Genomic DNA, 21,538 nt, shown 5'->3' with positions numbered 1-21,538 from the left:
AACACTTTTTTGGTTACAACAGGGTTCCGTATGAGTTCTCATAGTTTTTATGTCTTCACAATTATTCTACAATGTAAACAATGTATTCTACAATGAAACCCCCTTGAATGAGTAGGTGTGTCCAAACATTTGACTGGTACTGTACATGAAAAGATCATGTCATAAATGTTGAAACAAATGTGTAAGAAGGTGATGAATCTTATGCGCTCGGTCTCTGGTTATGAATGGGGTGCTGACAGAATATCATTGATGGATATGTATAGAGCTCTGATCAGGACGACAATTGATTAGGGGTGTATAGTTTATGGAACGGCGGGCAAGACTTGGCTTCAGAAGCTGGACTGAATCCTGTATATAACTTTAAGGATATGTATTGGGGCATTTAAATCAACATGAGATGTGAGATGCCTTTGGATATACAGCATAAGAAAATGGTCATTAGCTTATTGGGTTAGGTTGAAAGGCTGTGAGGTTGAGCATCCCACTGCTACTGTTCTAGATGACTGTCGGGAATATACTAGTAGGCAAGGCAGTGGTTTTGGTTGGACATTTGGAAAGCTTGCTGATGAGAGTGGTTTGAGGGAGTTGGAGGTTGGCCCTTCTGTGGTGATAGGGGATGTTCCTCCATGGTTACTCCCAGATCCTGTTGTTGATCTAACTGTCATAGAGAAAAGTAAAGATTGGTCAGAAGTCAGTGATATAGGGAAACTGGTTGACAATTACACTGGTAGAAGTTATGCTTTTTTTTACCGCTTTTCAGAGATGGATCAAAGGGCCCAGAGCAGGCACAGAGGAGCAGGTGTTTATGTTCCTGATTTTGATGTGCAGATACAGTTGAAGTCGGAAGTTTACATACACCTTAGCCAAATACATTTAAACTCCGTTTTTCACAATTCCTGACATTTAATCCTAGTAAAACTTCCCTGTCTTAGGTCAGTTAGGATCACCACTTTATTTTAAGAATGTGAAATGTCAGAATAATAGTAGAGAGAATGATTTATTTCAGCTTTTTATTCCTTCATCACATTCCCAGTGGGTCAGAAGTTTACATACACTCAATTAGTATTTGGTAGCATTGCCTTTAAATTGTTTAACTTGGGTCAAACGTTTCTGGTAGCCTTCCACAAGCTTCCCACAATAAGTTGGGTGAATTTTGGCCCATTCCTCCTGACAGAGCTGGTGTAACTGAGTCAGGTTTGTAGGCCTCCTTGCTCGCACACACTTTTTCAGTTCTGCCCACAAATGTTCTATAGGATTGAGGTCAGGGCTTTGTGATGGCCACTCCAATACCTTGACTTTGTTGTCCTTAAGCCATTTTGCCACAACTTTGGAAGTATGCTTGGGGTCATTGTCCATTTGGAAGACCCATTTGCGACCAAGCTTTAACTTCCTGACTGATGTTGCTTCAATATATCCACACAATTTTCTTTCCTCATGATGCCATCTATATGGAAACATCAGAATACAACTACCATGGAAATCCAGAAAAGATATTCAGGTAGTTTTTGGGAGGTGACAACCCATTCGCAGGTAGGAAGAAGGACATTCAGTATTCACTTTATATTCAGTATTCCATTTTTTGTTTGATTTATTGACAACTCTTTAGGTTCTTGTGATCACGCTCTCCGTAGTCAACATTAACAAGGCCGCAGGACCAGACGGATTAACAGGATGTGTACTCCAAGCACGCGCTGACCAACTGGCAAGTGTCTTCACTGACATTTTCAACCTCTGCCTGTCTCAGTCAAATCAAATCAAATGTATTTATATAGCCCTTCTTACATCAGCTGATATCTCAAAGTGCTGTACAGAAACCCAGCCTAAAACCCCAAATAGCAAGCAATGCAGGTGTAGAAGCACGGTGGCTAGGAAAAACTCCCTAGAAAGGCCAAAACCTAGGAAGAAACCTAGAGAGGAACCAGGCTATAAGGGGTGGCCAGTCCTCTTCTGGCTGTGCCGGGTGGAGATTATAACAGCACATGGCCAAGATGTCAAATGTTCATAAATGACCAGCATGGTCAAATAATAATAATCATAGTAGTTGTCGAGGGTGCAACAAGTCAGCAACTCAAGAGTAAGTGTCAGTTGGCTTTTTCATAGCCGATCTTTGAGAGTATCTCTACCGCTCCTGCTGTCTCTAGAGAGTTGAAAACAGCAGGTCTGGAACAGGGAGCACGTCCGGTGAACAGGTCAGGGTTCCAGCAGGTCTGGGACAGGTAGCACATCCGGTGAACAGGTCAGGGTTCCATAGCCGCAGGCAGAACAGTTGAAACTGGAGCAGCAGCACGGCCAGGTGGACTGGGGACAGCAAGGAGTCATCATGCCAGGTAGTCCTGAGGCATGGTCCTAGGGCTCAGGTCCTCCGAGAGAGAGAAAGAAAGAGAGAGAATTAGAGAGAGCATATTTAAATTCACACAGGACACCGGATAAGACAAGAGAAATACTCCAGATGTAACAGACTGACCCTAGCCCCCCGACACAAACTACTGCAGCATAAATACTGGAGGCTGAGACAGGAGAGGTCAGGAGACACTGTGGCCCCATCCGATGAAACCCCCGGACAGGGCCAAACAGGCAGGATATAACCCCACCCACTTTGCCAAAGCACAGTCTGTAATACCAACATGTTTCAAGCAGACCACCATAGTCCCTGTGCCCAAGAACACTAAGGTAACCTGCCTAAATGACTACCGACCAGTAGCACTCATGTCTGTAGCCATGAAGTGCTTTGAAAGGCTGGTCATGGCTCACATCAACACCAGTATCCCAGAAACCCTGGACCCACTCCAATTTGCATACCGCCCCAACAGATCCACAGATGACGCAATCTCTATTGCACTCCACACTGCCCTTTCACACCTGGACAAAAGAAACACCTACGTGAGAATGCTATTCATTGACTACAGCTCAGCGTTCAACACCATAGTGCCCTCAAAACTCATCACTAAGCTAAGGACCCTGGGACTAAACACCTCCCTCTGCAACTGGATCCTGGACTTCCTGATGGGCCGCCCCCAGTTGGTAAGGGTAGGTAACACATCCGCCAGACTGATTCTCAACACAGGGACCTCTTAGGGGTGCGTGCTCAGTCCCCTCCTGTACTCCCTGTTCACTCATGACTGCATGGCCAGCCACGACTCCAACAGCATCATTACGTTTTCCGATGACACAAGTGGTAGGCCTGATCACCGACAACAAGACAGCCTATAGAGAGGAGGTCAGAGACCTGGCCGTGTGGTGCCAGGAAAACAACCTCTCCCTCATTGTGATCAAGACAAAGGAGATGATTGTGGACTACAGGAAAAGGAGGACCGAGCACGCCCCCATTCTCATCGATGGGGCTGTAGAGGAGCAGGTTGAGTTTCAAGTTCCTTGGTGTCCACATCACCAACAAACTAACATGGTCCAAGCACACCAAGACAGTCGTGAAAAGGGCACGACAAAATCTATTCCCCCTCAGGAGACTGAAAAGATTTGGCATGAGTCCTCAGATCCTCAAATTTTACAGTTGCACCATGAAGAGCATCCTGACTGGTTGCATCACTGCCTAGTATGACAACTGCTCTGCCTCCTACCGCAAGGCACTAGAGGGTAGCGCGTACGGCCCAGTACATCACCGGGGCCAAGCTTCCCACCATCCAGGACCTCTACACCAGGCAGTATCAGAGGAAGGCCCTAAAAATTGTCAAAGACTCCAGCCACCCTTTGTCATAGACTGTGCTCGCTTTGATTTGATTCTGCTTCCCCCTTCAGACTTCAACATTAATTTTTATATCTATTTAACTAGTTAAGAACAAACTCTTACTTACAATGACAGCCTACCCAGGCCAAACACGGATGATGCTGGGCCAATTGTGCGCCACCCTATGGAACTCCCAATCACGGCCAAATGTGATCCAGCCTGGATTTGAACCAGGGACTGTAGTGATGCCTCTTGCACTGAGATGCAGTGCCTTAGACCATGGCGTCACTTGGGAGCCCTTTTATTGTATACATTTTGTCAAAAGTTAGAGCTTAAAAAGACAGACAAAGTTTCACTTCCCCATCCAACCCCACCCAGCTCAAAATACAACAAAGTGGTGTCTAGAAAAGCCATGCCTATCCCAGGATCCTTCCCAGAGGAGACAGCCAGTTTCCTGGAGAAGCCACTGACAAGAAACACCTGATCAACCAAGCTTTCTGAAGCAACAGCCATAATATTAAGCCCGATTTTAAACCCAATTGGAAATCTCCTTCCTTTAACCCCCACATTTAGAATTGTGTTCCTTGCCAGCAGGTATAGGTAAGACTCATATGAATAAGTTATTTGCAAAAAAGACAGAAGTCATAATTAAGTATACATTTTATTGTCAAAAGTTAGAGCTTAAAAAGACAATAGACAAGATCTTCAGTGTCAGGAATACACTTCAGTGAAAGGTGAGTGAAAAGTGGTTTAAAATGGAAACAACAAGGGCCACAAAAGATAGTTAAATGGAATAAGAGCAACACCGCATCACCATCCACTGCAGCCAATAGCCAGGTCTACAGAGTGCCAGTTTTAGCGGGCTGCCATCATGGCACGTTTCAGCTGCTCATATGTAACGAACATCACCACGTTCCACGAGCCCAGTCGTAGAAAAGAGGGCATGAACCTGTAGGGAGCAAATTGAGACAACTCAGATCAAGGCAAACGCTTCAATAAACCGGAGGGGGAAAGAAACTATACTGAACAAAAATAAACACAACATGCAACAATTAAGGATTTTACTGAGTTAAAGATCATATAAGGAAATAGGTCAATTAAAATACATTAAATAGGCCCTAATCTATGGATTTCACATGACTGGGCAGGGATGTAGCCATGGGTGGCCCTTGGAGGGCATAGGTCAACCCACTGGTGAGCACCCCCACCCTTCCCTCAGTTGAAGTAGCCAGATGGGCTGGCATGGTTACACATCGTCTGATTGTGAGGCTGGTGGCATTTCACTGTAATACTTGTAGTCGGTGCATGTGATAAATATAATTTTGACTTGATTATCTTGTCAAAGGAGAAATGCTCACTAACAGGGATGTCAGCAAATGTGTGCACAATTTGAGAGAAATTTGCCTTTTGTGCATATGGAACATTTCTGGGATTTTTTTGCAACACTTAACATGTTGTGTTTATATTTTGTTCAGTGTAATTACCAGGTTGTTAGACAATACCTTGAATAATACAAAGCAAGCAGCTATATTTAAAGTACTGATCAATAAGGTGTATGAGCCTTCTAAAACCATCCATCTGATACAACCCAGTCCAGGAGACTCCAGGCAACTAAAACATTTATTCGTATGACATGTGGCTTACCCTTTGTAGAAGGCAAGAGGTCCCTCCTTGGTCACCATGGCATGAGCACAGTTGAGGGCGCTGCTGTACTGGCCGAGGGCAGAGTTCATATATCTCGTCTTCACCACATCCACAGGAGAGGCAATCACAGTGGTGCAGAATCCTGCACCGAATGCAGATGTGAAGTGGCAGGGGAGGTCATCTGTAGGCCGAATGAAAAGGGTTAAGGAGAGGCAGCACAATACCAGACAGAAGTATGAGAGTTTAAATGTGTCATTTTGCACAATATGTGGCAAGGCAATGGCTCACCAGTCAGGGGTGTGTTTTTAAGAAGTGCGTCCTTGATGAGGTCATATGTAACCAGCTCAGTGCAGTTCACGATAGCATTGCGGGCAATGTTTGGGCCAGTACCTGCAAGGTGGGGATGGAAACGTTAGCAATACTGCTGACAGAAACATTGGACAAAAGGCACAAATGATCAGTGTGATCAAGCAAACACCCACCTCTCCACAGACCACGCATGCCCTCTTCCTTGGCGATGGTCTTGTAGGCCTGCATGGTACCATGGTAACGTCGGTTTGGGCCAGAGGAACTAGCCTGTGCCTGGAAGCGGACCTTCACCACATCTGTGGGCTGGGCTAATGCGACTGCCATGGCTCCAGTGGTACAGCCCGCCAGCAGGCGACTGCCAATCCCTACATCTGGAGAGAGAAAGACTCAGTTAGAACAGTGGGAGTTCCACTTTCAAGAGAATGAGTATCACTTGAAAAAGGTCAATGTTCGCATACAGTGTGCGAAGTGTAGCCTACTCACGGTCTGAGCCTTTGGTGTAGAATGACTTGACAGAGTCATAGAGGCCAATACGGATGGAGGCGAAGCTCATTTGCCTCTGGAGCCCTGCCACCAGCCCGCTGTAGAGGCTCCTGGCCCCCTCCGTACGCACCATGGTGGTGATGGTACCAAACACACCCCGATACCTCACTGCTGTGCCATGACTAGCTGCCACACCTTTCTCCTCTCCCTGGATCTGTGTGGAAAATAAGGGACATGGACTAAACAGACACTGGGGAGGGAGCATAGGCATGACACTGGAGAATGGGGCAGGAGAGTCCAGGCAGTGTCCATGACGCTACATCCAGGGCCTGCAGATTCCAAGGGCTTTTACCATCACTTCCTGGGCCGCTTAGTTGTGGAAGGAAGTTGAGGGACAAAATTGAAGGAAATAGAAAGTGCAAATCAGTTTTAATGTTAAGAAAAAAAGTCAATACAATTAACCAAAAATGAAAGGGGCCATTTTTGGGTCAGTGACAAATTTGGTGTCATCTTGTAGACCAACCCAGTTTCAGAATTTAGACCCATGGCCAGTAAAAAGATTGATGCAACAGTAATGTCAAGTATCCCTTTTAGTATGACAGCGCAACACATTTGACCAGTCAAATGAGCCCTTTCACATGTGATTTCATATGAGAAACGATGACCAGTTCCAACCATCCCGGGTCCCCATCTGCTGAACAAAACCAGGTGGGAAATGCTTGGTTGATCCATTTCATGGCGCTACAATACAGGACCCCACCAGTTCATTTCAACAAAGAACACATGATCCATAGGCTTACCTGTAGCCGGACTTTGGCTGTGTCCAGGGGAAAGGTGAATAGGTCAGCAATGCAGGCCGCTGTTCCAGCACCGATAAACTTCACCGCAGCGGTTGGGGGCACGTCAGCAGGTCTGAATCCAACCATTTTATCCAGATAAATGGAATGTGAAAATTTAAGAAGACTGATGAGGTGAAGACAAAGGGAACTCTACCCAATTCTGAAAAGGGAGAGGGACAACACATGTGTATTAACAATTGTACAAATAAATGGCAATATTCATCATTTCACTGACATGCTTCCATGTCACAATTGATTGTTGGCACAACAACTCAGACTAGACTGGTAGCCAGGGCCAGCTCCAGCCTTTTGGGGACAATAACTGAGTTTTAAAGTTAATGTCCTGCAGTTCTACACATCTTCCCATGGGGCAGAGATATTTTTGTAGTTTTAAATGATATTTCCTGCAATTCTACACATTTGTCATTTCGCTGATGCCCCAAGTGACCGCTTACACCTGGAACCAGTCAAATTCGTGCAGGCATGGACGGTAGCCTACTGTCCCCAAAGGGTCCAAGCAAGTGGAAAATCGAGGGGCTTAGTTCAAACTGTAGGCAAGCAGTTGTTTCAACGGACATCACTTACTGGTCTACTCAATTTGCAGAACTGCCATGAGGCATCCCCATTGGCGGAGCTGCCTGTTGCCATGTCAGTAGCGCTCTACTAAGCAAATGACTCGAGACAAAGGAAGCGCTGTACCTCGTTTACGCGATACTGAATCAGACAGTGAGTATTCAGGAAACACTGCGTGTAGCGATACAATGTAGTGATCGTGAAACCAAAAGCACTAACTCTACAAATTCAAAATAACAGACAAGCCTATATTAATGTTTAATTATAAGTATATTAACTGTTGAAGACATTTCAACGTACTATCTACTTAATAAAATGAAGCTATGCATTATTACACCTAGATATCAGGCGAAAGCTTTACCCAACTTTTTTAATTTTTTTTTTATAAACCACGTGGCCTACTTTACCTTTACTCAAGTGACCCAGGATGGTGACGGCAGAGATCAGGATTCTCTAAAGGCGTCCCTCTGGTCAAAATTACTTTCAATTATGATTTGGTTGCCTTGTTCTTCCATAGAAAAACGTTCAAAAACGACGTATCCAAAAAACATACTACAAATTCTGAAAAACAAGACAAAACAGGTTTAGTTCAAATCTATAGCCTACACCAACAAGGATGCAATAAAATAAACACGCTATCAAAGCATAACCAGTAACATAAACTTAACTTTGTACTACATTCTCCATAAGTGAAACAAAATCTATAGACAGTAGGGCTATGAACATATTAAAAGTTTACCGTGAATAAAATAACGAAAAGTTAGATCAGGAAAAAACTATATCAAATCCTTTGGGTTGATGCCTCTGTGATAACACGTACAGTGAAACCTCGAGTCGAGTTAGCGGAAAGCGGTAAAACAAACCCTGCAGCTTTTTATACCACCACTGTTACGTCATGAGAAGACAACCGTGTCTGTTCTCAGCTGGTTGGCGGGTTCGAGCTGAACTGGCCCTGCCCTGGGGTGTATTCACTAGGACCAAACGGAAGCACGAAACGGGGAGGGATCTACCTGCATTTGTCCAATAAAAAAATATTGTTTTTGTTGCAAAACGTTTTCCGTTTGAAGTAAACACTTTCCATTGCACAATTTGGACTAATGGGCGAGTTCATTTTTCATTACCTGGTGCCCCGGGAGGGTGGAGATTTCACTTTAGGACCAATGAAATGGTCTAAAATGACCGCACTAAACCTAATCCGGGCACCGGGTGATGTAGAACCAACTCGCCCATTGATTACACCAGCTGTTCTCAAATTCACATAGCTGCTTGTGATTGGCTCATTCATTTAAAAAAATAAGAACGTAGAATAGTCTGTACACAAATAGACAATGATAACATATGCTAGGGGGTACAACAAATTACAGATTATACAAAGACTTTAAAAGAAACACACATATTGATTGTTTTAACAGCTTTCTTATTAGAAGAATGTTGAATGGTCTTAATGTACTGCTCAAATTCCTTATAGAAAACACAGAACAGTGTTTTTTATTAGCGAATTTACATTTATGAATATGAAATTTTGCCATTGGCACAATTCGATTTATGAGGTAAGCTCATTCAATTGCCTTCCACACCTCTACCAACAATACATGCCATGGTGGGTTAATTGCATAATATTGAATTAAATATTAAATTGATTAATATAAACCAGTAACAAACAGAGTGTGCTGTGCAGGTTCATATAGGCTGTGCAGGCATAAAGGCAGGGTCTGTAATCTCAAAACCATAGGCTATAGCATCTATAATAACACAATTTCACATATCATTTTATTGGCAGGATTGTTAATTGTTTTATTCCCTAGATCAAGATTAAAACTCATCAAACCTCCTTATCACTATTCCGACCTTGTAACAACTGGATGATACCAGATGACTCACCGCTATAATCCTATTCCGACCTCCTGAATTAATCATATTCTTTGCTTCTTAGCTCAAGTCAGTCCTGTATCTACTTTTCAAGACATTTGATTCACATTGATTTTGCCAAATGCTCTTACATATGCTAAAGACATTGAGTACAGCACAAAGACTGCAACATAACCTTGTCCCCAGGCTCAGTTGTCAGCGCAGAGAGGGAGCCAGTAGGTGGACAAGATTAGGATCCCGTTATTTTAGGGCCTTGCGACAGACAAGCATCCTGTCTAGGGGGTGTACTTGCACAACCGAAGGCTGTTGCGTTTTTAACAACTAGCTGACCAGGTGAAATAAGTTAAGGTGTGGAAGTAGGCCTAAACTGTTTACATCTGGTGATGCTGAGTCATGATGAGGATATACCAGCAGATCCTACACCACTTTAGAATAATAAAATCCACATGTGAAACATCCAAGTAGACGTCTATGCTACGAGCTCCAAGGCTGTTGTGTAAGACCCGGCATGGCAGACTCCCCTACAGATGGAAACCCTTTGCTCTCCCCTCCTTATGTGCCCCTTCTTAAAATCATGTGTATGTTGTGTCAAAGGATTAGGCCCAACAGAGAGGTTGAATTATGTGTTATTATGATAAAAGGTACAGGGGCAGCTGGCAAAAAAACCTCTTACAGCTCCCAAATGATTCCAATAAGTGTGTTTTTTTTCTTGACACTGAAGTGTTTAATGAGACACTCCAATGTTCCAGGACAGAGGAGGGTGAAAGGTCTTCTGTCTGGAGTAGTGTTGTAGTATTGGAGTCCGGTCTCCAGACCACATATTGAGTGTCTCAATCTTGTCTCGGTGTCAGATATTGGACATTGGGGACTGCTAATTTCTTCCTGAGACCAGCCGAGACCAGCGGAGTAAAAAACTCATAATTATCAGTTTCCATTCAGTCAGCGCATTAAACCACTTCGCCAGGCCAAATATATACACTCCTTTCTTGAAACATTAAGACTATAGCTTAACAGGTTAACAGTCTGACAGCAAAACAGTTCATTCAGCCTCATTTACTACCTTTAAAAAAAAACAACTCGGAAGTTTACATACACTTAGGTTGGAGTCATTAAAACTCTTTTTTCAACCACTCCACACATTTCTTGTTAACAAACTATAGTTTTGGCAAGTCGGTTAGGACATCTACTTTGTGCATGACACAAGTCATTTTTCCAACAATTGTTTACAGACAGATTATTTCACTTATAATTCACTGTATCACAATTCCAGTGGGTCAGAAGTTTACATACACTAAGTTGACTGTGCCTTTAAACAGCTTGGAAAATTCGGTGACAAGCCAGCCTCTTGTGGTTGAAGAGGCGCTGTTGCGCCTTGTTCACCACTCTGTCTGTGTGGGTGGACCATTTCAGTTTGTCCATGATGTGTACGCAGAGGAACTTAAAACTCTCCACCTTCTCCACTACTGTCCTGTCGATGTGGATAGGGGGCTGCTCCCTCTGCTGTTTCCTGAAGTCCACGATCATCTCCTTTGTTTTGTTGACGTTGAGTGTGAGGTTATTTTCCTCACACCACACTCCGAGGGCCCTCACCTCCTCCCTGTAGGCCGTCTTGTCGTTGTTGGTAATCAAGTCTACCACTGTAGTGTCGTCTGCAAACTTGATGATTGAGTTGGAGGCGTGCATGGCCACGCAATCATGGGTGAACAGGGAGTACAGGAGAGGACTCCCAGAACAACAGCAAAGGACCTTGTGAAGATGCTGGAGGAAACAGGTACAAAAGTATCTATATCCACAGTAAAACGAGTCCTATATCGACATAAACTGAAAGGCAGCTCAGCAACGAAGAAGCCACTGCTCCAAAACCGCCGTAAAAAAGCCAGACTACGGTTTGCAACTGCACATGGGGACAAAGATCGTACTTTTTGGAGAAATGTCCTCTGATGAAACAAAAAATAGAACTGTTTGGCCATAATGACCATCGTTATGTTTGGAGGAAAAAGGGGGAGGCTTGCAAGCTGAGGAACACCATCCCAACCATGAAGCACGGGGGTGGCAGCATCATGTTGTGGGGGTGCTTTGCTGCAGGAGGGACTGGTGCACTTCACAAAATAGATGGCATCATGACAAAGGAAAATTATGTGGATATATTGAAGCAACATCACAAGACATTAGTCAGGAAGTTAAAGCTTGGTCGCAAATGGGTCTTCCAAATGGACAATGACCACAAGCATACTTCCAAAGTTGTGTCAAAATGGCATAAGGACAACAAAGTCAAGGTATTGGAGTGGTCATCACAAAGCCCTGACCTCAATCATATAGAAAATGTGTGGGCAGAACTGAAAACACATGTGCGAGCATGGCGGCCTACAAACCTGACTCAGTTACACCAGCTTTGTCAGGAGGAATGGGCCAAAATTCACCAAAGTTATTGTGGGAAGCTTGTGGAAGGCTACCAGAAACGTTTGACCCAAGTTAAACAATTTAAAGGCAATGCTACCAAATACTAATTGAGTGTATGTAAACTTCTGACCCGCTGGGAATGTGATGAAGAAATAAAAGCTGAAATAAATAATTCTCTCTACTACTATTCTGACATTTCACATTCTTAAAATAAGGTGGTGATCCTAACTGACCTAAGATAGGGAATTTTTACTAGGATTAAATGTCAGGAATTGTGAAAAACGGAGTTTAAATGTCTTTGGCTAAGGTGTATGTAAACTTCCGACTTCAACTGTAGCTGATATGGCTGATTTGCTTAAACAAATGTGGTTACTACTAACTCCTTTTGAATTTGGGTAAGTCAATAAGAACCGCATTCTCCTTCAATAATAACATTTTTACATTTACATTTTAGTCATTTAGCAGACGCTCTTACCCAGAGTGACTTACAGTAGTGAATGCATACATTTCATGCATTTTCTTTTTGTACTGCCCCCCGTGGGAATCGAACCCACAACCCTGGCGTTGCACACACCATGCTGGCGTTGCAAACACCATGCTCTACCAACTGAGCCACAGGGAAAACTCCAAAATGAGTTTTGACTTTTGAACCATATACAAACCTTATTACATTTATTTTCACAAATTCATCATGTTTATTCTAATATTATTAACACTTAGCTCTAAGTAAAAGCACGTGCAAGCAAACGTGCTGCGACGATGTAGGACTACTCCTTCAGCCCTTTCAAAATGGACACCGACAGAAATTCAGATAGATGTTAGTGCAGATATATTCAGCAAGATGTTGCGGCCTTAACTTTACTCTTCTTTAAGTCCCCACACAGAGAGCGAGCGAGAGAGAGACGGTTAGTCTATCATTTAAAGTATTTTATTAGGCATATGTGGTCTAAAAGGGAAGGAAAATACAATCATGAGGATCCACTTTTATAGACAATATACTGACACACAACCTTCGCAATATGGAATTACTGGCAAACATGGTTACAGACCCAACAACATTATATAGTATTTTCTCCTCCTCAAGAAAAGCACATGAGCTAATTATAATACACAAAGTAAGCAAAACAATGATATCATTCCAACATTGCCTAAAATGATGAATAAGATACCAATGAGCTAGACTTATATAAGCAATAGGCCAATAACACTTGAGATGTACAAACTATGGCATAAGGGATTGATGAGTGATAAAGAGGCAATCCGTCAATTCGATTAAGACATTAATGAGCGAGCTAAAATGGATGTAGTCAATATAACTATTTTTTCAGCACTTTTGAAATGTACAGCGACAGAATTCAGAACATGGGCCGTCTTACAGTGTTCTCCCTGTACACCAAGTCAGAACCATAGGATAAATAAAGGGGGCATTTAAGCAGACAATGAAAGCTCTTACAATATTCAGTGATAACATTTCTCTAAAACATGCTATAGGCAACATGTGCACCACCAAGTCAGAACAGTAGGCTAAGTTCTGAGGGGGAAAGGGACAAAATGATTAGGGTGAGGCACATGGGCTACTAACAGCTTACTACACAACATACACTTAGTATTACTTTCTTAGCTACAGTTTACATAACTCCCTGACATATTACATCATTTATGCAGCAGCATACAAGACATTTTTGGACTCACCATTGTCGTGCTGTGCTCACTTGAACAGGAAGGTGGCACGTCAGTCCTTCTAATGGGCAAATGTTGTCATCAAACTTTGTCATCAAAGTCTGGCATTCTCTGGATTTATGGTGCTTTCAAGACAACTGGGAACTCTGAAAAAGGTTCAATCATGACGTAAGTGATCTTCAGGTCAGAGCTCTAGAAAGAGGCCCGAGTTCCCTACTTGGAATTCCGAGTTGGATGACCGTTCAAAATGTATTTTCCCAGTCGGAGCTAATTTTTTTCAGAGTTCCCAGTTGTCTTGAACTCACTGAAGTCTGAGATTTCCCAGTTCCAAGTTTCCAATTGTTTTGAACAGGGAAGAAGTCATGCTGGATTGACAGCATGGCCAATGTATTCAACTTTTTCTGGCCATGGTGTTGCGTGTGTATGTTTATCATTTTAAGCTTGGAAAAGAGACCCTGTCAGAAAGATGTTTTAAATACTTAAACCCAGACTTGGACCACACACCCTCTCCACAGAATAGCAGGCAGGGAAGCAAAATGGTGATTGCTTTGCAACACTTTCAGTTAGCCACTGATTCCTTCCAAACCACTCATTGTTGAATTTGTGATTTCTGAATTGTTGTGTAATGTTTATGTCCAATGGCCGATGAGCACCGATACATTTTATCTATAATTTATCTTAATATGACAAGGTTGAAAAGGATTTGCCAGTAGATTGTCGACTTGATTCATGATGATGACTGCTTGTCTAGCTTGCGAGCTAAGATTTTCAAAGTATGATGTTGATATGATCAGTCCAATCAAAGCTATGGTAGATATAATGTGCTTTGACATAATTTTATCTGTGGCTAATGATCATGAGCCTTCTTAGATGGGCAATTCTAATGTAAATCTATGGTAGCACCCAAGGGGGATTGAACTGTCTAGCTCTCCCTGTAGATACTGCGGTGACGTAGTGTCCCCATGAGTGAACACTGACAGAACACTGAGCCAATCATGGCGCAACTAGAGAAGATTACCAACGCCTATGCTCTGTATTTCCCACTGGATGCCCCTCCACCACAGAAAGCACTGAGATAGACTGAAACACCTGCATTTTGGAGCTGCCTTACTCAATAAAGAAACCCTGTTTGTGTGCAGCTTTATTCACTCAATAAATTTGTTTTCACATTGTTTGCAAACTGATATGTGACATGAATGAATGCCAAAATAACATGCAAAACAGACAACGCATGAATTAATTAATTTGTATTTTTTAGCTAGCCCCACCTGCCCTGAATGATGAGTCGCCACTGTAAACCGTATACCCACTTTTCTTTCAGTGAGCATTGCATATACTCACTTCTTAATCCTTACTAATGCATATCAAAGTAGTGTAGTGGAGGTATACGATTTATCAATTATGTAGTACAATAGAGAAATCATGCACAAAGTAGTCTACACATTCGCAAAGCACGTGAAATATATTTGCATGCCTGCTGCACACATCCTAGTTTAGCGGAATATCATCAGCAGGCAGCAAGAGTGTGCAGCTCTCAGCTGGTTTTGGCATGGAGCAGCTCACAGAAGAATGACATCGGTAGCCGGTAGGGTAGGAAAGACGTTTGAACTTGTGATATCTACCATTATATGCTAACTAAGGCAACAATGGGTATGCAAACCAAGTATTGAAAAAGTTTAGTCCGAAGTGTTGGTAAGTAGGCTATTTGTGAACCGTAATCAGGGGCACAGACATGGATGAGCCTGGGTGGTCAGAGGCCCACCCACTGGGGAGCCAGGCCCTGACAGGCCCACCCAATCAGATTGATGTGATTTAAGCATTGTTGTGGACTTAGACCATCACATTTTTATTATATAAAAAAAGGTGTGGTTTTGAGAGTGAAAATCTGAAAAATCTATCGGAAACTCATTAAAAAACATTGGAAATAATAGGATTTTTCCCACAGGGTGCTTTCCTTCGCTGGGCGAGCTGTTTGGGACTTTTTGGCAAAATTAGAGTATACCCAGTTCTCCAGGCACCACTACACCACTGCATAGGGCTGATGGAAAGACAGCAGTCACACACAGCATGATGTTAAAGGATAAGCAGTCCATAAACATGGACATAATAAGCCAGTAGGTCCCAATCATAAGAATACAAAAACACCCAACCATTAAAACCTCTTAAGGATCGGCCCCTTTTTAAAATGTTCATCTAAAATGACATACCCCAATCTAACTGCCTGTAGCTCAGGCCCTGAAGGCCCTGAATTTGTTTATTAATAACTTTTCAAAACTGTGCACTCTCCTCCTAGCATGGTATTCTTTCATTGTAATAGCTACTGTAAATTGGACAGTGCAGTTAGATTAACAAGAATTTAAGCTTTCTCACAATATCAGATATGTCTATCTCCTGGGAATTGTTCTTGTTACTTACAACCTCATGCTAATCGCATTAGCCTACGTTAGCTCAATCATCCCGCAGAGGACCCACCAATCCTGAAGAAGTTTTAACTTAACGATTTCCTTGCCCAAAAAAACTGAAGAGATTAAATCAGAACATAATTGAAAATAATAGTATAATCATCATGATTATTATATTATTATAATAATTATTTGATAAATCCTTAGCCCCTCTCTGATGGTGCAGAAGGCCCATTGTTCCCCACTGTGTTTGGGTTAGTAATAATGTGTAGAGTGGCTTTATTTTTCCTCAGCAGCATTTTCTCACTATTCTGAATGTCTAAAGAATCCATATGTTGTTCTGAAATATGAACACAGAAATACTGGACATTTTGTAATGTTTTGACAACATTACAATCATTGTCTTGTATTGGACTAACATTTTCTGGCCTCCGTCTTGACCTCTGTCTCGAACCCCTTGTCCCCCTCCCAGTGTTGGTCTTGTCCCCTGGACAAGATGGGTGTGTTATGAAAATAATTCAATTTATAAATCTGATCAAGCTGAAGCAAATATATGGATTGACTAACTTTGGACTTAGCCTTAAGTCTAGTCACAGGATTGACTACCACCACCTCAACACATGGTTCATCATTGAGCCTCTGGCTTTATCAGCAATCACAGGCTGAGAAGGACCGTCACTGGGAAACAATCAGCTTCCTCAACTGACACAAGCTGCCTTGTGATAATAAGGACACATAACAATGCATGGCTGAAATGACCATGCTCCCTGAGAGGATAAGTAAGTGTATTACTTTAAAACATGAAATGATATTAAAAACAACTGAGTGCATGATGCATGTAGAATCACTTGGTGCTAATAGAACTTTAAGCATTTCCATCTGTTTCTGTTGTTACGTGTCTCTCAAATATTATTGGAAGAAAGTATTTGGTTCACTAAAGTCAATGGTTTGGGTCTGCAGTTTTAAATCTTACTTAGCACACTATTGTATGTGTATGGCACTCTAGACTAAGGATAAAGATAGTATAAAGATGCTCAATTTTGTAAAAGAAAGCAGGTGTGTATCGAGTAAAGTCTCTGCCCCACTTACACGCCCATTTTTTTTCTTCCAGTGGTCAAAATTGAATTTTACAGAGAGAAGATTGATCCCATTAGATAAAGAGCTGTAAGTGAGGTTAGTTCTATACTTCTCTACCATTTAGAATGTCGTTTTAGGTCTAAAAAGGCAACCCAATCGGGGAAAAAAGTGCAGCTTTATTTATGTTTTAGGTCAACTGAATGTATTGCATTTGCATTGGAATATACATAATTCATGACCTGATTATGAGTTATCGACCAGCGATAAACCAAGAAAATGCCACATGTAAACAAATAATACATAGAAATATAAACAACTTCATCATAAGCGCAAAACTGTAAACATTTCTTTACACAGTCAAAGGAAAAGAATGAGGGAGAATAAGAGGAACGGTCTATGGCTCCGCTCTACTATCTAAAAGTGGCCATTGTTTCACAGGCCATTTGCTACAAGACCATTTCACATGGGCCCCATTTGGGCCTTACACCTTAACATGTATAGTGGTGGATAATCCTACCACAGGAGGCTGCTGATGGGAGGACGGAGCATAATAATGTCTGGAATGGAGCAAATGGAATGGCATCAAACACATGGAAACCATGTGTTGGATGTATTTGATACCATTCCGCTCCAGCCATTACCAGGAGCCTGTCCTCCCCAATTAAGTTGCCACCAACCTCCTGTGAATCCTACATATCTGACTCTCTGGCTTTAAAAATGAATATATGTCACCACTGTTAGAAGCCCACTCCAGAAATCCATTTCATGGAACAATGGGGGAGAACGGGCGTGATTTCCACTGTGCTGTGGTGAAGCCTTCAGGCCTGCAAGGCTCAGTCCAGAGAAACATTAGAAAAATAACACAAAATCAGAATGGTGACTCCCAGGAGGCCTTTGTCCTCATCATAGCCCTCTTGATCTGCTCATAAGACACAAACATCACAATGTTCCAGGACCCCAGTCGCAGGAAGGAGGGCACAAACCTGTGAGAGAGTGGAAAGGAGATGCTATTATAGCTGTGTAGCAGACAGGTGTTTTCAAATCAAAGTTTATTAGTCACGTACACAGTTTAGCAGATGTTACAGCGGGTGCAGCAGTTTTCCATGCTAATCTAGGATAATATCATTCAAAGTGTTTTCTAGCAAGCCTTAATGATCAAACTCTTACCCCTTGTAAAAGGCTGTTGGCCCCTCCTTAGTCACCATAGTGTAGGCACAGTTCATTGCACTGCTGTACTGGCCTGACGTTGAATTCATGAATCTGGTCTTAACCACATCTACTGGTGATGCGACAATGGTGGTACAGAAACCTGCACCGAGCGCAGCCGTGAAGTGGCATGGAAGGTTATCTGGGGGAGAAATATCAAACATTCATTACATTAACATTACATAGCTACATTAATATGTTATGTAACACAGTTCTAGGTCAAAACTAGAGAGTAACCTTACCTGTCATTAGGTCGTACTTCAATATGAGTTCCTTGATGATGTCGTAGGTGACCAGCTCGCAACAATTCACAATGGCATTGCGCGTTATATTCGGCATGCAGCCTAGAACAGAGGAACATAGATTTAAGTAAGTGTTTTGTTCTTAGTTGCTCTAATATTTTCAGGTCAGGCATTTTTCCTTCCTGACTGTGAGATTGCTACCAACCTTTCCAAAGGCCCCGCACCCCTTCATCTCGGGCGATGGACCGATAAGCGTCCATAGTACCGTTGTATCTCTTCACCCCGTCAGCCAGACGTACTTGAGCCTGGAAACGTACCTTGACCACGTCTGTGGGCTGAGCAAACATCACAGCCATTGCTCCGGTGGTGCAGCCTGCCATGAGCCGAGTAACGATGCTAGCACCTGAAGAGAGGTGTGCACAGTTCGTTATGGGTCCCCAATAAATTAAGTGTATAAGATAGAGGTCAGCACAAGTGAGGTTATAAGGTTATATAGGGGTTTTAAAACTTACTGTCAGAGCCATGAGTGTAGAACTGCTTCATGGAGTCATAGAGGCCGATACGGACGGAGGCGAAGCTCATCTGCCTCTGGAGCCCTGCCACCAGCCCGCTGTAGAGGCTCCTGGCCCCCTCCGTACGCACCATGGTGGTGATGGTACCAAACACGCCCCGATACCTCACAGCCTGGGCCCCATGCCCCAACTGAGCCTCCCCTTGAATCTGGAATACAAAGTAGATAGGATTGCTTACACCTGACTGGGGGATGTTCACCATGACTTGCGCTTTCTCACATTCAGTCTACATTTTAACTGATTTGTGCAGATTTAATGTTCAGTTTTAATCAAGGCCACCTAGCCTGCCTCTCATCCATCCACGCCCCTCACCTGTAGTCTGACTTTGGCAGTATCCAAGGGGAAGGTCACAAGGTCAGCGATGCAGGCTGCTGTGCCTGCACCAACAAACTTGACAGCCGTCGTTGGCGCCAGGTCTGTGGGTTTTATTCCAACCATAGCTGTGCCGGAGATGTGTTGCTTGAGTTCAAGACAATCAATTCAACAGTAGAACAACAAGGATCAGCCAGCTGAGCAACTCTGTGGTTACCAGAGGGGACAGGACACAGAGATAATGATTGGATACTATATCACATCACACAGAGGCATTTTCATGAAGGACAGGTGACCACTTGCATATCAACATTCCATTCCATTATATATGAATTTGCACATGACTTGTCTGGTTAAGATTACTGCTGCTAGCATAGTATGTTCATCCAAACTGACATAGTGAACTTTCATTGTAGCTATACAGAGAATGGTGCTGTCAATCACTGTCATCCAATGCTAAGTGGGACATGCTTTGATTTATTTGCTAAGGTTTTCCCATACAGTGCAACTCTCAGTGGGATGTAGTACCTGTCAGTGAGCGATATTGATGAGGAGAATCTTCAAGTCTCTTTCACAGGTAAACTTCTTGTTTGGAGGTGTTTTACTGATGAAATGCCTTGGTCCATAAAATCTGCCTGGAGACAGCAAAGCAGCATGCCACTACCTGTGAACATCAATAAACTTTCATCAATGATTATGATCATGACTATAATGATGGTAAAGTATGACTTTAGCTGGCATGAAATATGGTAACTTATCTTTTACAACTTAAAATGCTACCACTCATTACAGTTGCTGCTAGTCCTACCATAGGTACCATTTCTCCTTATTTTACCATCAAGTAGACCTACTGTTGCTACTTCTATTTAAATTTAAACCAATTTTAACACAACAAAATGACCTAGTGACTTGTAAAACAAATTGTCACAAAAATACATCTATAAGTGCAGGCTATATAGTCAAGTGTAGGTTAAATTACTAAATGCTCTTATTCTGTCATATATCAAGCAATTCATCTGTATATTTACCTCTTGGAATTTTGTAGAAAAAATGTAATCCAATATATGACCTCAAAAATAAAAATTAATCCTCAATTTTTTTATCCTGTTGTGTTTTGCTCCTTGCTGTTTCAGGGTACTGCACTTTTACAAAAGCACTCCTCAATTTATAGGCTCGTCTTACGCGCTGCAGCTCAGGCATACCGTCAAATTGCGTAGTGAGTCACACATGCTATGTTTATCTCAAGTCAAGTGTTTATGGTAGGACAACAAGTTCAGGTCGTGCGTCTTGGGCTGTTGTTTACTGTATCTGCATCTTCAAAAAATCTGAACAGAAGTTATTTCTAAACTTGTGAAGTTGTTCATTATGCATTTGGGCCATTTCAAACATGCTCTTCACAGGTTACTAGGTTGAATTTAGCCTATATGAGAGCATGTTTTTATCCAAATTATTTCACCTATTTAGTGAATTTCTTTAAATATATGTCTCACTAATGTATGCCTTTGTAAGTAACACATACAAAAATAATAGGCCTACAATATCTAAATTTAGTATACAAGAAACAATATGGTATGAAAATTATTCAAACCATTGTAGGCCTAATTTTCTTTTTTCAAACACAGATCTAACAGCTGTGTACTGAGCTATTGAAATAGGCCTACACTTGATTTCACATAGGCTATAGAATTTTGATTTATTTAGAGAAACAATAGAATATGTGATTCCTTTTTTTATAAGAACTGCATTAGTTTTGTTCCTAAAGAGCTGTGTGCTTAATTTATTCACATGATGAAATAACATTGACACATCATCTGTCACCTCTTTAACACAGAACATTTATTTACATATTACCTCCTGCGTCCCTGCTTACATCTTAGGCACACTCATGTTATTGGTCACGGATTGTATAATAGGTGAGAGTCTAGCCAATCAGGCGGAGGGGCTTGTCTGGATTCCAAAATTGTTCTTCCTTTTTTTTTCTTCAGTCAGTGAGTGCAGAACTCTCACTACTCTCAGTCCTATGTCACGTTCACTGGCTAGTCGGAAATGTCTGAGTATTCTAGTTCCGACCAGTGGCAACCCGTTATTCAAGGCAGGTTCATTCAGGGCAGGTTTTTTGCCTGTTTTGCATGTTATTTTGGCATTAATACGTGTCACATATCAGTTTGCAAACAATGTAAAAAAAAGAAAATAATAATTAAAAAAACATGCTCTCTTTTTTTTCTTTTTTGATTAAGGCAGCTTCAAA

General features: G+C 42.2%; 2 protein-coding genes across 3 annotated transcripts; both read right to left on the bottom strand.

Annotated features, from left to right (window-relative positions):
- Window positions 1–4,330: 4,330 nt before the first annotated feature.
- LOC106603348 (dicarboxylate carrier UCP2) lies at window positions 4,331–8,438 on the bottom strand. Of its 2 annotated transcripts, XM_014196910.3 has the most exons (8): window positions 8,270–8,438; window positions 7,938–8,091; window positions 6,919–7,117; window positions 6,119–6,332; window positions 5,809–6,006; window positions 5,615–5,716; window positions 5,327–5,507; window positions 4,331–4,631 (listed from the first exon to the last, which is right to left on the bottom strand). In XM_014196910.3, the coding sequence occupies exons 3-8, from the start codon at window positions 7,042–7,044 to the stop codon at window positions 4,538–4,540; spliced, it is 915 nt and encodes a 304-aa protein (XP_014052385.3). In that variant the 5' UTR covers window positions 7,045–7,117; window positions 7,938–8,091; window positions 8,270–8,438; the 3' UTR covers window positions 4,331–4,537. The 2 variants fall into 2 exon arrangements, with proteins under 2 accessions (XP_014052385.3, XP_014052386.3); XM_014196911.3 differs by lacking the exons at window positions 7,938–8,091; window positions 8,270–8,438 and having other exon boundaries at window positions 6,119–6,487.
- Window positions 8,439–17,114: 8,676 nt separating this feature from the next.
- LOC106603347 (dicarboxylate carrier UCP2) lies at window positions 17,115–20,419 on the bottom strand. Its single transcript, XM_014196908.3, has 8 exons — window positions 20,319–20,419; window positions 19,819–19,954; window positions 19,291–19,497; window positions 18,919–19,126; window positions 18,612–18,809; window positions 18,407–18,508; window positions 18,126–18,306; window positions 17,115–17,941 (listed from the first exon to the last, which is right to left on the bottom strand). Exons 3-8 carry the CDS (start codon window positions 19,414–19,416, stop codon window positions 17,827–17,829), a joined length of 930 nt encoding a protein of 309 aa, XP_014052383.1. The 5' UTR covers window positions 19,417–19,497; window positions 19,819–19,954; window positions 20,319–20,419; the 3' UTR covers window positions 17,115–17,826.
- Between the last annotated feature and the right edge of the window lie 1,119 nt (window positions 20,420–21,538).

This window comes from Salmo salar, chromosome 04, assembly GCF_965601325.2.
Source record: "Salmo salar chromosome 04, fSalSal1, whole genome shotgun sequence".
NCBI classification, from domain to species: domain Eukaryota; kingdom Metazoa; phylum Chordata; class Actinopteri; order Salmoniformes; family Salmonidae; genus Salmo; species Salmo salar.
The sequence above is the reverse complement of the archived record's forward strand: the minus strand, read 5'-3'. Positions and strand labels throughout refer to the sequence as shown.